The sequence below is a fragment of the Aulonocara stuartgranti genome, assembly GCF_965226115.1.
Source record: "Aulonocara stuartgranti genome assembly, chromosome: 3".
NCBI lineage: Eukaryota > Metazoa > Chordata > Actinopteri > Cichliformes > Cichlidae > Aulonocara > Aulonocara stuartgranti.
Genome location: NC_138941.1, coordinates 6,776,715 through 6,791,908, shown reverse-complemented (window position 1 = coordinate 6,791,908; position 15,194 = coordinate 6,776,715). Strand labels below are relative to the sequence as shown.

Sequence of the window (15,194 nt, the reverse complement as noted above, 5' to 3'; positions counted from 1 at the left end):
GACTTTAATGTTATATAAAAACACTGACAGCTCAATATCTGCCTCAGTCACTCTCCCTGATCCAGCTGAGTCAGCAGTGGGAAAAATCTGCTTTTCACAGGAACTTGGTAACAGCAATAAGAGAATACGTAGTTTATTCCAAGAAGATATCATGTCTCTCCCATATATAGAATATCTTACTGGAACCGACATGTTCCAGATATCACCTGGAAGACAGTCTGGATGATCCCATAAATATCTAATTGTGAACAAGGTGAAGGAAATCTCACATAAAATTCTTCGTAAATGTGACCCAGCCAGTCACTATATGGTAACATTTAAAAGAGACATAAATACTAATTGAACTTTCTGTGGGGATCATCCAGAAACTGTGGCACATCTCTTTTGGTTCCTCTACACAGAGATTCTGGAAGAATTTAGCAGTTTTGTTATTGTCCATATTTTAAGGGAGTTTTCTTTACGATGGAAAATGTTTTATTCTTTTTCTGTAAGTTCCCCAGGAAGAATGATAAATGTTTTTTTATTAAAAATTTGTTAATACTTTTAGCTATTTTATATCCATAAATGTAAGTTTATTAATAAAACACCATATTTCTGCCTTTTTATAAGGATATGAATTGTACATACAATCAATTTCAGACTCAACCAACAAAAAGCCTCTCAGAACAATATTTATATGTAGATTTTTTTCGCCTACTCATATCATCATTTTTTTACTCCTGGTTCTGTATGTTCATGTTCTGTTCTTTTGTAAACTTCATCTGTTTGTATGTTGTATACTCATTGCGTTTCAATAAAGTTCGATTTTAAAAAAGGTACGTTCTAAACGAAGCTTCAGACGTCACTGATCACGTGACTCTGGCCAAACGAATCAAGCCTCGACACGGTGCTTCTGAAGCAGCGCGTTGATCTTTCTGACACACGCACCGGAGCGTCAGCTTCAAGCGGACCATCACTACGTCTCACATCTAAAGGTGTCAAGGTAACTTTGAACTGAGTTCAGTCAATCTGGAGTTTTTCCAAGTTTTCTGTTGCTCTCTGTGAGAGAAGAGCGTTAAAGGCGGGGCTCTCCAGAGTCCAGCAAAACAGGAAACCACAGCTGGGTGTGTGTAAGTGTGCAAACCAATAGAATGCATCGTGGTGGTGGGGGGGGGGCATCACGGGCAAGAAAAAAATAAAATAATCGGTCGTACCCATGCTTCCCCGACGTCATGCCAGCGCATATTGGGAAATTCGTAGGCACCGATCGGTTTTCTATCAGCCATTTGCTGGGAGTAAGGGCGCCCTCCGTTTGTGAGGTGCGCCTGCTGCTGGCGGCACAGGGAGGAGAGGGCGGGGCGGCGGGGAGTCTCTGGCTGGCTGGAGCGGCATCTAATAACCAACTCGCAAAACAAAATAAAAACAACAAACAGATATTATGATACAGACTTATAATCTGCACCGATGTTTTTTCTACATTCTATAAAGTGAGCGCGAGAGCCCTCGGTGCGCCTGCGCGCTGCTGAAGTCAAAGTAAACTTTATTGTCATCTCCGCTACAGACAGTCCAGCATATAGAGAGACGAGACGACGAGGCTGCAGTTACAGCGGTGCAAGTAAACAAACAATAAATATAAGAAGAGTAAGAAAATAAATCTACACTTTAGGACTCGGGGTAAAGGATCAATAACAATTTAATTTATAATTTACAGTTTGATGATTTAAAGTCTCACACAACCCGTCAAAAGGGGCGGGGCCGGCTGCTTCCAAGTAGAGCGCATTTCATTTATAATGATGTAAATCCAAGCCCATCATGGATTCACGATCTGAATCCTGGGTTGTGTGAAATCCCAGAAATCAACCTTAGACAAAGTGAATCTGTGAACTAAGGTGTAGGTCTGTTAGGCAGGGCCGTGCAGAGAGGTTTAAAGGGGCGGGTGCTCAAAGTTAAAAAGGGGCACATTGAACCAGGCTGAATAACAACAACACACTTTCATCAAGAATCTAATATGGGCAACAAGGCAAAGCAAACGTAGCCGATGCTTTACCTGATGGGTACAATGTTGCTGTTGAGGGGTTGCTGTGGATAGTGCTGGAGGGCAGGCAGGGCTGGACTGGGACAAAAAATCGGCCCGGGCATTTTGACTGGAGACCAACCCACCAAAAATGTGACGTCATTCATGGATAAAACCGCAAAGGATTCTGGGAACTTTTGGCAAGAGGTACTAGCGCATGCAGGCTTTCAATTGAACTCAGTTACACAGCGATAAAAAGAAACACAAAAAATGGCAAGAAGCTGCTGTATTATTAACTGCAATAGCCGGTGTTGTGCCAAAAACTGATTGTCTGCCAAAAACTGATTTCCGGTATTTGCAAAGAAACTGATTGCTCGTATTTAAATTGCTATAAGTAACTTGTTGGGCTATAATATGTGAAACATATGTCAAATGCATCCCTCATGGATGACATAAAGTCATACTGAGCTACAAACAACATTAGTGTAACAAGGTAGAAGCCGCAATCAGTCTGTGGCAGTGACTTTTATATAACCTTTATTTCTGCCGTAAAAAAAATCTAATTAACATTAACAATGTATTTTGTAAGAAGTAGTTGGACAGCAGAAATGGCTCAAATATTACAAGTATTTTTCCACTACTAATTAATTACCGTTGAGCTCAAAGGTTATATTAATACACGGTTAACGAATGTTTTTTTATGACGACGATTTGTGAGACGAACAAAGGTAAACTTACCTTTGTTCGTACGATGGTCTTTCGGTGCATTTCAAGGTCCTGTACCCATCCGTCGGTAAACTACCTGGGCTTGTTGCAGTGACCTGAAGTTACTAAACTTCATGAGTGTATGCACTCACTCCAAGAACCGTATAATTATAAATCTGAGCGTGGTGAAAGTTGGGCAGCACGCTAACGTCTTTTGTCCCTCTGTGTGCTCGTAAGGGTCTGACCCTTTCACTCCTTTGATTTTTCCTCGTATCTTTTCTTTGTCTTTTCGTCGAGTCTGTCTTTGTACGGACCGGCATTGTTCTCCATCGTTTTGTACATACCTTTTTTGTGCGGCAAAGAAAAGACAAGAAGGTATTGGAACCGGAGAATGAACGTTTTGCGGTGCTGCAAATGCTTGTATTTGATGCGGTACTTGGATTGTTTTGCCAGGAGTTCCCGGCATGCAATGCATTCCCAATGCACATGGCCTTGTCTAGATTCAGATGCTCTAAAACTCCGGAAAGCAAGTTTACAAAGTACTGCCCCGTGGATGCTTCGCACCTCACTATGGAGACAAGCCTCTCCTGCACAGACTCAGTAACATACCTGATGATTACTGAACACTGATCATAACCTGTGATGTCTTGGGTTGTGTCTAGCTGAACAGAAAACATCCCAGCTTTCTGGACATCACTGGCGATGCTCTCTTGAAGGAGATGGCCAAGTGCATCAATCACTGAGTTGACAGTTGTTTTGGAGAGTAGGGTGATGAGAGATCCTCTACCTCTTGATCCACTGGTCTGATGCAACTTCTTGCTTTTTTTCAATGCAGTCATTCAAATGTTCTCCAAGGCACATATCATACTTGCCTAATAACACAATCAGTTCCAGAAAGTTACCATGATCGATGGTGTTATCACCTAAAGTGTATGCAGCCTCATTCTCCACATGCCTATAGCTGAGTCCCCTCTTCCCAAGTACTTTGATCACATCCACTATACGCTCTAAAACTTGCCGTCTCTTTTTCACTTGTGCTCTGTGAGCTGACAACTGACTGCCAGCAAACAAGCTCCTGATGTTGCCTTTTGAGCACCTTAAGAAAAAAGCTTCAGCACAGGTCTGGTGTGTATTGCTCTTTTCATGCTCCTCTGTGCGCAGACGTATATGTCGCCAGTCACTCATGCCTGTTATAAATGTGCTGGTGTCAGTCAGCCTTGCAAATGCCAGACACACAAAGCAGAACAATAAATGGCGTTCTTTGCAATAAGTAAGCCACTTCCTGTTGGTGCCATCTTTACAGCTGAACACCCTCATCACAACTGCACTGCTACTGTTCTGCTGTGGGTGGTAATCTAAGAAGGCCTGTAATATGGCAGGTTCAGGGCGAGCAAAGTAATCGATGCCCTGGCTCTCACTCTCCTGCTCTTCCATCTCTCTCTCTTGCTCTTCCATCTCTCTCTCCTGCTCTTCCATCTCTCTCTCTTGCTCCATCTCTCTCTCCTGCTCTTCCATCTCTCTCTCTCTTGCTCTTCCATCTCTCTCTCTTGCTCTTCCATCTCTCTCTCTTGCTCTTCCATCTCTCTCTCCTGCTCTTCCATCTCTCTCTCTTGCTCTTCCATCTCTCTCTCTTGCTCCATCTCTCTCTCCTGCTCTTCCATCTCTCTCTCTCTTGCTCTTCCATCTCTCTCTCTTGCTCTTCCATCTCTCTCTCTCTCTTGCTCCATCTCTCTCTCCTGCTCTTCCATCTCTCTCTCTCTTGCTCTTCCATCTCTCTCTCCTGCTCTTCCATCTCTCTCTCCTGCTCTTCCATCTCTCTCTCCTGCTCTTCCATCTCTCTCTCTTGCTCTTCCATCTCTCTCTCTTGCTCTTCCATCTCTCTCTCTTGCTCCATCTCTCTCTCTTGCTCTTCCATCTCTCTCTCTTGCTCTTTTATTTCTCTCTCCTGCTCTTCCATCTCTCTCTCCTGCTCTTCCATCTCTCTCTCCTGCTCTTCCATCTCTCTCTCTTGCTCTTCCATCTCTCTCTCTTGCTCTTCCATCTCTCTCTCTTGCTCTTCCATCTCTCTCTCCTGCTCTTCCATCTCTCTATCTTGCTCTTCCATCTCTCTCTCTTGCTCTTCCATCTCTCTCTCTTGCTCTTCCATCTCTCTCCCTTGCTCCATCTCTCTCTCTTGCTCTTCCATCTCTCTCTCTTGCTCTTCCATCTCTCTCTCTTGCTCTTCCATCTCCCTCTCTTGCTCTTCCATCTCTCTCTCTTGCTCTTCCATCTCTCTCTCCTGCTCTTCCATCTCCCTCTCTTGCTCTTCCATCTCTCTCTCTTGCTCTTCCATCTCTCTCTCTTGCTCTTCCATCTCTCTCTCTTGCTCTTCCATCTCTCTCTCTTGCTCTTCCATCTCTCTCTCTTGCTCTTCCATCTCTCTCTGCTGCTCTTCTGTCTCCTCTGTCACAGACTTCTCCACTTTTGATGATAAATCAGCCTGGTGCAACATGGATTGGCACAATTTGTTAAGATTTTGAGAAGTTTGAGAAACTAACCTTAAGCATAAAATAAAATTTACTATCAGTAACTTCATAGCACCCGCCCAGCAGTATATAAACTCCGTCATGCTAGTTACGCTGTACGAGTTATTCTAAGCGACTGTATAAAGTCACCACAACGAAAACAAACTACAACTAAAATTAGTTTATATCTGACACAGATAGACAGCAGGTCATAACTTCTTACCTGAAGTTCAGTTCCTCTGCCACTATGACCGGCGGCCACCTCGGGTCTCTCCTCCTCTTGCCTCCCCTTTCCTTCATCCACCTGCTGGCCTCCACCACTTGCTGATGTTGCTAAATCTATGGAAGCTATGCCATAGCTACCACCAAACAATTCAGTAATTTTCACACATTTGGCAGCGTCTGCCTGAAGGGCTTGTTTCTTTTTGGCCCTAATTTTTTCGGCACCTCCTTTCCTTTTTTTGTTCTCCATTTTCTTTAGTTCGTCTATAAGATTGCTAAACAAGGGGGAGGGTGCATCCGACCTCCTCGGCTGTAATTGGTCCAGCCCAGAGTCGATTATGACCAATTGGCCAATCCAACACCTTTCATTGTTTATACCCTTCCCCCCAAAAAAAAAAAAAAATCGCCAGCGGCCCACCGGGCAAATGCCCGGTATGCCCGATGGCCAGTCCAGCTATGAGGGCAGGGCTGTGTTGGTCTGAGACTGTAGACATTAAAAAGTCCACAGGAGAGATGGTAGCTGATTAAACAAGTGTCATGAGATAATAACAAGATGCAAAGATTGGTGACAGCGCTTGGAACCATAAGGCAACAAAAAACTATGTATGTAAAAAAAAAGAATATATATATATATATATATATATATATACACACACAGTGGGGCAAAAAAGTATTTAGTCAGCCACCGATTGTGCAAGTTCCCCCACTAAAATGATGACAGAGGTCAGTAATTTGCACCAGAGGTACACTTCAACTGTGAGAGACAGAATGTGAAAAAAAAATCCATGAATCCACATGGTAGGATTTGTAAAGAATTTATCCGTAAATCAGGGTGGAAAATAAGTATTTGGTCACCTCAAACATGGAAAATCTCTGGCTCTCACAGACCTGTAACGTCTTCTGTAAGAAGCTTTTCTGTCCCCCACTCGTTACCTGTATGAATGGCACCTGTTTGAACTCATCATCTGTATAAAAGACACCTGTCCACAGCCTCAAACAGTCAGACTCCAAACTCCGCCATGGCCAAGACCAAAGAGCTTTCGAAGGACACCAGGAAAAGTATTGTAGACCTGCACCAGACTGGGAAGAGTGAATCTACAATAGGCAAGCAGCTTGGTGTGAAGAAATCAACTGTGGGAGCAATCATCAGAAAATGGAAGACATACAAGACCACTGATAATCTCCCTCGATCTGGGGTTCCACGCAAGATCTCATCCCGTGGGGTCAAAATGATCATGAGAACGGTGAGCAAAGATCCCAGAACCACACGGGACCTGGTGAATGACCTGCAGAGAGCTGGGACCAAAGTAACAAAGGTCACCATCAGTAACACACTACAACGGCAGGGAATCAAATCCCGCAGTGCCAGACGTGTTCTGCTGCTGAAGCCAGTGCATGTCCAGGCCCGTCTGAAGTTTGCCAGAGAGCACATGGATGATACAGCAGAGGATTGGGAGAATGTCATGTGGTCAGATGAAACCAAAGTAGAACTTTTTGGTATTTTGGTATCCTGTATTTGTTGTTGAAGACTTCTTCAGCTTCTTCTCAAGGACATCAGCTGCTTGTTTGGCAGCAGAGGCAGTTAAGAAGCTTCCTGAAAAACACTGAACAGTGAGTTCACTGTGGCATATGACAGATTCAGCTTTCTGTGTGCAAATGTGTCTTTGTCGACCTTTCAAATGCTGTTGAATCCAAAACATCAGCGGCTCCTCGGCTGCTCACTTCATGCACTTCTGTCTGTGTGACAGTCCAATGACATCACAGCTGTTTCCAGCCCCAGTGTCTCAGGACTGGACACCTTTAAACATGTCGAGGATCAAACAGCGTCCAGCTAAACACACATGAAACTATCAGAGCTGACAATCATTCCAATAACATCTAATGGTTCATGTATGTAGACACAGGACTACAAGGAAATGGCTCTCAGCATCTGGCTGTGGGAACACATGAGTCCCTGTTTGTGTTCAGATTGTGTGCATGTTTTAGACGTGTGTCACATGTAGAAACACAACAATCCCACAATGACACACAGATGTGTTTGACACAGCTGTGCAGCTGTAAGTTGTTTCTAATGATTCATTGAAGCTCTTCTAACATTCTGGAGACGATCAGTACATGAATCTGTTCAACACGACAACAATTTGACTTCAGTGTGAACGTTTGCATTAAATAACCTTCTTCATCCAGCTGACAGCATCTTCATCCTATGATGTGAACAGTTCCTCCTGTTGATGACAAACCTCTGACAGGATCTGCTTGAGGAGCTTTTTCATGTGCAGCTCTCTGAGCTCAGGGCTGAGCTGCTGTTTCATCTTTAAGAGCTGCTGCCTCCTCGCCGGACTTGTTCTCCTCTTCTTCTCCTAATGACACCATTTCTGCTTCATATAAAATTCAATAAAGATGCTGACATGTATCTGTAGCAACAACATCATTGAATCTAGAACAACTGGAGCCAAACCAGTGGCTCTGCTGGGATCACTGGTGAGCCAACACTTCCTTGTTGATGCAGATTTCAGGGCTTCCTTTTGCTCCTCCGTTATAACTGTTCTCTCTTCTCAACACATGATGACACAAAGGAATCAGCAGTGACAAAGATGATGCTGAAGAGAAGCACACACTTCACACATATAACAGACCAGTGCAGTTACACACACCTCTGCTCGACATCAGGCCTCAAACAAAGACACAAAACACTAACTTGACTCTAAACAGAAGAAACGAGCAGCTGTTTCTGTTCTGTGCTTATTTATATTTGACACACATGCTTCTCTTTGTGCAAACACACATCGCACTATAAGGGTAACCTCGCACACAATGATTGGACAGCACAGTGATGATGCTGGGAGATCCTATACGCAGCAACACAGAAACACTGAGAACTTTAAACAATGATGGAAAGTGTTATAAATGACTTGTTGGCCTCTGATCTGTCACAAACAGCTGAAACGTGTCTCTCATGAGTCACATGAAGGTTTTTGACAGAAAGGACAAAAAGTAGCTGCAGTCAGTTTGTGTCATTTTTATATTTATTCATCTGGGAGAAAAATCTGAGGGACATTAAAATGTGTTTTCAACAGAGACAAGAACATGAATATAACAGAACAGGTAAATGAACATGTTTCAAGTAAACAGCTGGACTGATCAGGTCCAAACACAGAGTGATAAACTTGTCAAACAGCTGTCATATCTTTATATAGAAGCTCTTTATAAATGCTGCTCACTGCAGTCTGTTTACTAATAATGTCAAAGTGTTAGAAACACAGAAACATCAGAATGGTCTTTGTTCACAGAAACCTGTCTGGGATCCTTTGTTGTTCTTTTGATGCAGAGTTACATTATAAATATAAAGAGTTATTTCAGAGTCTCATCAGTTTTCCTGCATGTCTTTATTTAACACATCAGCAGGGCTGAAGCTCTCATGTTAAACACACACTGATCTATGGACACGTTCATGTGTTTCTAACAGAACCAGGCTGTTATCAGCCTGCACTAACATTATGTCACACACACTGAATGTAACAGTGACAGTTTACATCATCACACAATCAGCTGTGATTGTTTCACTGTCATCAAACGAGTCAACAGGAAGTAGAATCAATAGAAACCAATCATTTCCTGACAGCATGTCTGATGGAAATAAGTGCAGATTATGTATGAAGTCTAACTGCACACAGTAACTGTGTTACAATAAGGACTTAACAGCGCCCTCTGCTGGAGTGTTTCAGTACTGCGTTAACTAGAATACACCACCTCCTCCTCACACCACCTGCTACAGCTCTACTCTTCTATGACTACAGTCATCCACAGCACTGATGTGAGGTCACATGGTTCATATGTAAGGAGCACAGCTGACCTCAGGTCAGTTTAATGACTGTGAGCAGCAGCTGTGTTATTGTCACTGTGACAGGGAGACACTCTCAGACACAGCGCTCATGTCAGCTTGTTCTCATGCAGGAGGATCAGGAGCTCCATGTTTGTCTTTCTGTTTGAATCATGATGTGTTTGTGCCATCAGAGTCTGTCATGAGTACTCAGGGTTTCACAGCAGCTCTTCTGGATGCTGACGAGGACTCCAACCTCATGTTTCACCTCTCTGAGCTTCTGATGTCTGTGAACACTCGTGTTTCTTCTCTGGGCTCATCTGGACAAAAACACCTTTCTGTGTTTGGCTGCAGCCTCATTCTGACTGACAGGAAGTGTGTTATCCATGAGCTGCACTTCTGTGAGGAAGTTTCCTGCTGTGTTTCCTGTCTGTGGACAAACACGAGTGTTCCAGCTGAGGACTTGCTTCCTTCCACCTGTCCATACAGGACATCACGCTGTCTGCAGCTCTGTAAATGCAGCTCCAGGTCCTTCCACGTGCTGCTCTGTATTTGTGCAGTTTGTAGTGTGTCCTGGGAAACGTAGCACACATGGTGTTCTTCTGCTGTTTCCTCCTTTCACTGAGTGTGAAACACTGACGCTGTGCTGTTGTTCACAGAGGGGAGCTGATTCTAGCTGCAGCTGGACTCTGTCATCTAACTGAATGTGTTGGTGCTGATCACGGGGCTCTGAGGGGGGAGCAGCAGGAGGACTCTGGATGCTGACGTCAGTGTATCTGTGGAAGCTCCCACAGCGTGTCTGTCATTCAATATTGTGCTGTATATTGTATCTATGCAAAGATGAACAGACTGTGTGTTCACTGGTCTCTGTGCTGCAGCTCTGATGTCATCATCACTCCCTCCTCCACCCTCAGCAGTCCCAGCATGCTGCTGTGGTGCACCCCACCCTCACTCTACACCTGAGCCACAGACCACACCCTCCACCTCAATATACACCACAGTTTTCTCTGCTGTGGAAATGAGATCAGGAGGAAATCATCATTATTATTATTTAATAAACGCTCACATTAATGTGGGCTTATTTGTTTCATATTAGAAACATTAGTTGAGTGTTTTTAGTATAAAATGGTCAAAGTCCCTCTTTTTGCTCCTCCCCTCACCTGTGGATGGGCGGTGCTGTTACCGTGGTGACAGCTTGGATGTGTTTCAGTCCTGCCTGGTTATCACTGCAGGAATCTTTCACATTTATTACAGGTAATAACTCTGATTTTTCTGTGTATTATGAACCAAATGTATCCTGATACACACAGAGATGGATGAGCAGAGGTTTTTTTTGCAGTTTATGTAGTTACTATGGACTTAATGCATACATATTATTAAAATTAGGGCTATAACAGTTGTATTGATGTATAGCAACTTGAAATGCTCCCACAAATGGCTCCACAGCATGTAAAAATATAACAAAAGCTCTGGCGGACTTGGTTCTGTGGTCAGTCTTAAAGGGTGAAGTTAAACTCTGTAATCTTCACTGTGTCACAGAGTTCAGTGAGTCCCGTTATTCACAGTATCAATCAGATCATCAGAGAACAGCTGATCAGCAATCAGTGGTGCCAACAGCGCCTCCTGTGGTGAGAGGATGCAATAATGCAATGTAGCATTTTTCCACTCAACACTTGCAGTCATGGAAACTGTCTGTTGGATCTGTGTGACGTTGCTTTCTTGGTTAGAGTTCCTCACAAATGTCCAGATGATTCTTCTAATGAGGCGTCGACCATGTTTGCAGCTCTTTGGAAGAAAACGTCGCCCTTTGCCATCCTTACTTTTCTTTGACTTCTTCAAATGCAGCTGAACTCCAGCTGGTATTTTCTTGGACTTTGCAGCTGTTTCTGGTCATCAGTTCATTCCTGCAAACCTCTGAAGCTGAACAACAATGATGCTGCATTGCTGGCTGATCCCAAAAGGTTGATTCTGTTCATCTGGACGTTTTCAGAAACGTTTGCTCACTGATCAGGTGACTTCTTCAGTCTCAGCTGACTGCAGCTTTACAAGCTTACAAACAGCACATTTGCACAATGACTGAAAGCAGCAGCACCTGATATATATGATACTAATATAATACATATACATATATAATCCATACTAATGATGAAGGAACTGAGCTCACAGTCCATTGTTCATTCAGTGAACTACTCAGTTTATTTTGGGCCTCAGAAATGCTCACTCTGTTTGTACATCACTGTCAGCAATAGACTCATTCTGCTGTGTGGACAGGAACACATGTGACATCACTTCCTGTTTGTTTGTGACTGAAGAAGTTTACAAGGAATCATTTAGAAGAGTTTCAAACATCAACTGATTGAATCCATGAATCTGAAAACGTGTTTGTGAGTGAAAGAGACAGACATGTACAGACTGAACTATCTGTTCAACAGTCAGAGTGTTTCTGTAACAGGAGACACTCTTTACACTCCACTCAGCACAGGGACACTGAGGAACCAGGAGACCAGACTCTAAACCCAGGATAAAGAGTTTGAGTGAATGTGGTGTTGAAGGTGTGGAGGTGGATCAGAGTGTCAGAGGAGACTCTGTAGAAGGACAGAGTGCCAGCAGGACAGTCCACATACACTGCTGCTCTGTTAGAGACAGAGGAGGAGGAGGAGGAGGAGGAGGAGATGGATGTGTAGCTGTTATTGTGCCTGACATAACAAGGACCATCATCAGAGCAGCTCAGACTCCAGGACTGATCATTGCGTGCAAACACACAGTCAACACCAAACACACTGCCTCCTTTCCTTCTGATGCTTCTGTAACTCACTGATATATAAACGCTTCCTCTCCACTCGACCTCCCAGTAACAGCGACCAGTCAGACCATTTCTACACAGCAGCTGAGGATGAACATCAAATCTGTCTGGATGATCAGGATATGACTGAACCTCCTCCACATGTGTCACCTTCCTGTTGTTGTCAGACAGTTGGAGCTTTGTGTGCACTGTGTTTGTGTTGATTGTGAGTTGACAGGAATCTGATGGAGAGAACAAACACAATCCAGCTGCAGTTATTGATCCATCATCTGTTCATTGATTGACACTTTGATGATGACTCCTGACATGATGAAGATGGTTGAATGTGTGCTGCTTTGTTTTCATGAATCCCATTAAAAACACACTTACACTTCCTCAGACCTGGTCTCAACCATCGGACTCCAGCAGGCTCCACCCTGAAAGGAGGAGGGGGGTCAGAGCAGCACAGTCAGCATGCACACATGGACATTACATGGCTCTCACACACACACTGTTACACACTGAGCTCAAAGCTCGGCTCCACTGTTTTATTCAAAGAAATCTACATTTATTTATCAGCACATTTAAAAACAGCTTGAGCCAAAGTGCTGCACAGAGTAGAGAGAAAATAGGAAACATACACAGTAATGACTATAAAGACTGGTCAGGATTGAAAGCTACAGAGTACAAATGTGTTTCCAACCGGCTTTTAAAAATGTCCAGTGTTGGTGACGACCTGATGTGAAGGGCGACTGTTCCAGAGTTTGGCTGCAGCCATCGATAAAGCTCACCTCTGTTTTTACGTCTAGTTCTGGTCAGAAGCTGCTTAGCTGCAGACCTGAGGGCTCCACTTGGATTCTTTTGTTAAAGAGAGATAAGATGGAGCCAATCCATTCACAGATTTAAAGACAACCAGATCTGGAAGTGGATTCTACCACGTACTGGTAACCAGTGGAAAAAGCTGGTGATGGGTCGTCTAGCACAGACCCACCGCTGGAACCAGACAATTGATGAGGGAGAGAACTGTGACAGCGCCGTTCCTTCACTTGACCTCAGTCGCTCTCGTCTGCTCCCTCGTAACACTGCTCTTTATTGAGCTTACATGAATATGCACAAGTTCATTATGACGTCTTACACAGGTATGAACAAAGAGTACCAGTCTGTGCATAGTGTGTGTGTCTGTGTGTGTGTGTGTGTGTGTGTGTGTGTGTGTTCGTTCCAGATGTGACCCTGTGACCCCAAAGCTGGTGCTAAGAGTCCAGCGGTCCCCCTAACAAAGGGCTCTTATACTTAACCAGACACAGAGTAGGTGTCCTCCTACATCAGGGGTCTCAAACTCGTGGCCCGCGGGCCAATTGCGGCCCGCAGGACGATAGTTTTTGGCCCCACCTTAACATGAAAATGTAATGTTAGTTTGATAATGTATGACACTTTACAGTGTTGTGGGCGGAGCTGAATTAACCCACCAATCAGGGTGGGATATGGATCTCAGGGGACACCAGCCGGGCTTGATGCAAGCAGGGAAACATTTCTCAATGAGTCAAAGTTCCAGCAGCGTTGCCCTGGAGTGTTTCTTTCTTTCCTGTGCCTGGCTGGCTTCCTCCTTTCTATTGGGCAAACGCCGACATTTGCCCCAGCGCGCTGCGTTCACAACACTTCAAAAAAAGTTGTTTTTTTAAGTTGCTGCCCAGCGGGACATTATACGTATATAGATTTATACACACGTCAGTGGGATTTAAAGTTATTTTTCCACAGAGAGAGATCTCATATTAACTCTCACAGTGATGCGTAGGCGGCGGGATAAAAGAAAAGTAACGAACTCAATGCAGCCCAATTTAGTCTGCAGTCACATAGCGACACCTGTTCATCGGCAACAACAGTCCCCGGTAACCCGGACTAATTATAGGGTCGCACCGTAATTTGTGGCTCCATGTTTTTATTTGCATCACTGCGTTTGCATTGCAGCAAACATGAACATTACATATATTTCAACATAATGTAAAAGCAGTCAAAACAACTAACATCAGAAACAGCTGATGTTATTTGTTATATGTCACGGTGTCATTTCCGCTTCTTTCTCCTGTAACAACAGCCCGGCGCCGTGAGCAGTCGCCCTTTTTGCGCTCGCTATCCCTGCACTTTCTACCATCTGCAAACGCCACGGTGTTCGTGTCGTCATGAAAGACATGAACATCGAGCGTAAAAACAAAGGAGACTGCTACCGGCTTTTTATCTGCCGATCGCCGTGCTACGGTTGCAAGAAAAAGAAGCAGAAATGACGTTCTCTACGCGTTGAGACGTTCCCCGTCCGTCGGCTAAACGCTTGATTGAAACTTCAATGCGACAGTGACACCAAGTAGAATTATAAATGTCACATAGCCCCAAACATGTCTTTTTCAAAGCCTGCGGTGAAGAGAAAGGTTGGTGATGAGCACCGACAATTTCAGGAAAAGTGGGAAATGCAATATTTCTTTGTTGAGCACAGGGGCACCCCGACCTGTCTTATTTGCACAGAGAAAGTTGCGCTGCACAAGGAATACAATTTGAAACGTCATTACACAACTAGACATGCTGAGCTGGATGCAAAATACCAGGGAGACGAGAGAGCGAACCGGGTTGCCAGTCTTAAAACAGATCTACTGAGCAGCAAGATTTCTCCAAGAAAGCAACCAAAGAGAATAATGCAGCAGTCGGAGTCACGTGGTTAGTGAGATGATTGCTAAAGCAGGGAAGCCATTCACAGAAGGTGGATTTGTCTAAAAGTGCATATTGCAGGCTGCAAATATAGTCTGTCCGGGAAAGAAAGGTCAGTTTAGCAACATCAGCCTTTCTGCCAACACCGCAGCAGATCGCATTTCTGACCTGTCAAGTGACATTTATGACCAACTGTGTGAGAAAGCCAAATGTTTCAGTGTATACTCAGTCGCTCTTGATGAGACCACAGACATCACCGACACTGCCCAGCTCCCAATGTATGTCCGTGGTGTTGATGACAGCTTTGAAGTGATGGAGGAGCTGCTCACAGTAATTCCAATGCATGGCCAGACCACCGCTCAGCAGATATTTACAAGCTGTGTGATGCCATTGAGAATGTTGGTTTGCCATGGAAGAGGTTTGTTGGAATAACAACAGATGGAGCGCCATCAATGACAGGGAGGAAAAATGGAC

At 44.1% G+C, this 15,194-nt stretch overlaps 2 protein-coding genes across 2 annotated transcripts in view; one reads left to right on the top strand and one right to left on the bottom strand.

Moving 5' to 3' along the window:
• Positions 1–885: 885 nt before the first annotated feature.
• Positions 886–15,194, top strand: part of LOC309703011 (uncharacterized protein) — a gene marked incomplete at its 3' end in the record, with an annotated part of 348,344 nt that continues 334,035 nt past the window's right edge. The window contains exon 1 of the mRNA XM_082527713.1: positions 886–982. The remainder of the gene's footprint in view (positions 983–15,194) is intronic.
• LOC309702412 (protein NLRC3-like) overlaps positions 9,797–15,194 on the bottom strand; it is a 33,409-nt gene continuing 28,011 nt past the window's right edge. The window contains exons 9-10 of the mRNA XM_082527130.1: positions 12,417–12,463; positions 9,797–12,268 (exon numbers count right to left, since the gene is read on the bottom strand). Coding sequence (XP_082383256.1) covers positions 11,718–12,268; positions 12,417–12,463 — 598 coding nt within the window. The 3' untranslated portion in view covers positions 9,797–11,717. The remainder of the gene's footprint in view (positions 12,269–12,416; positions 12,464–15,194) is intronic.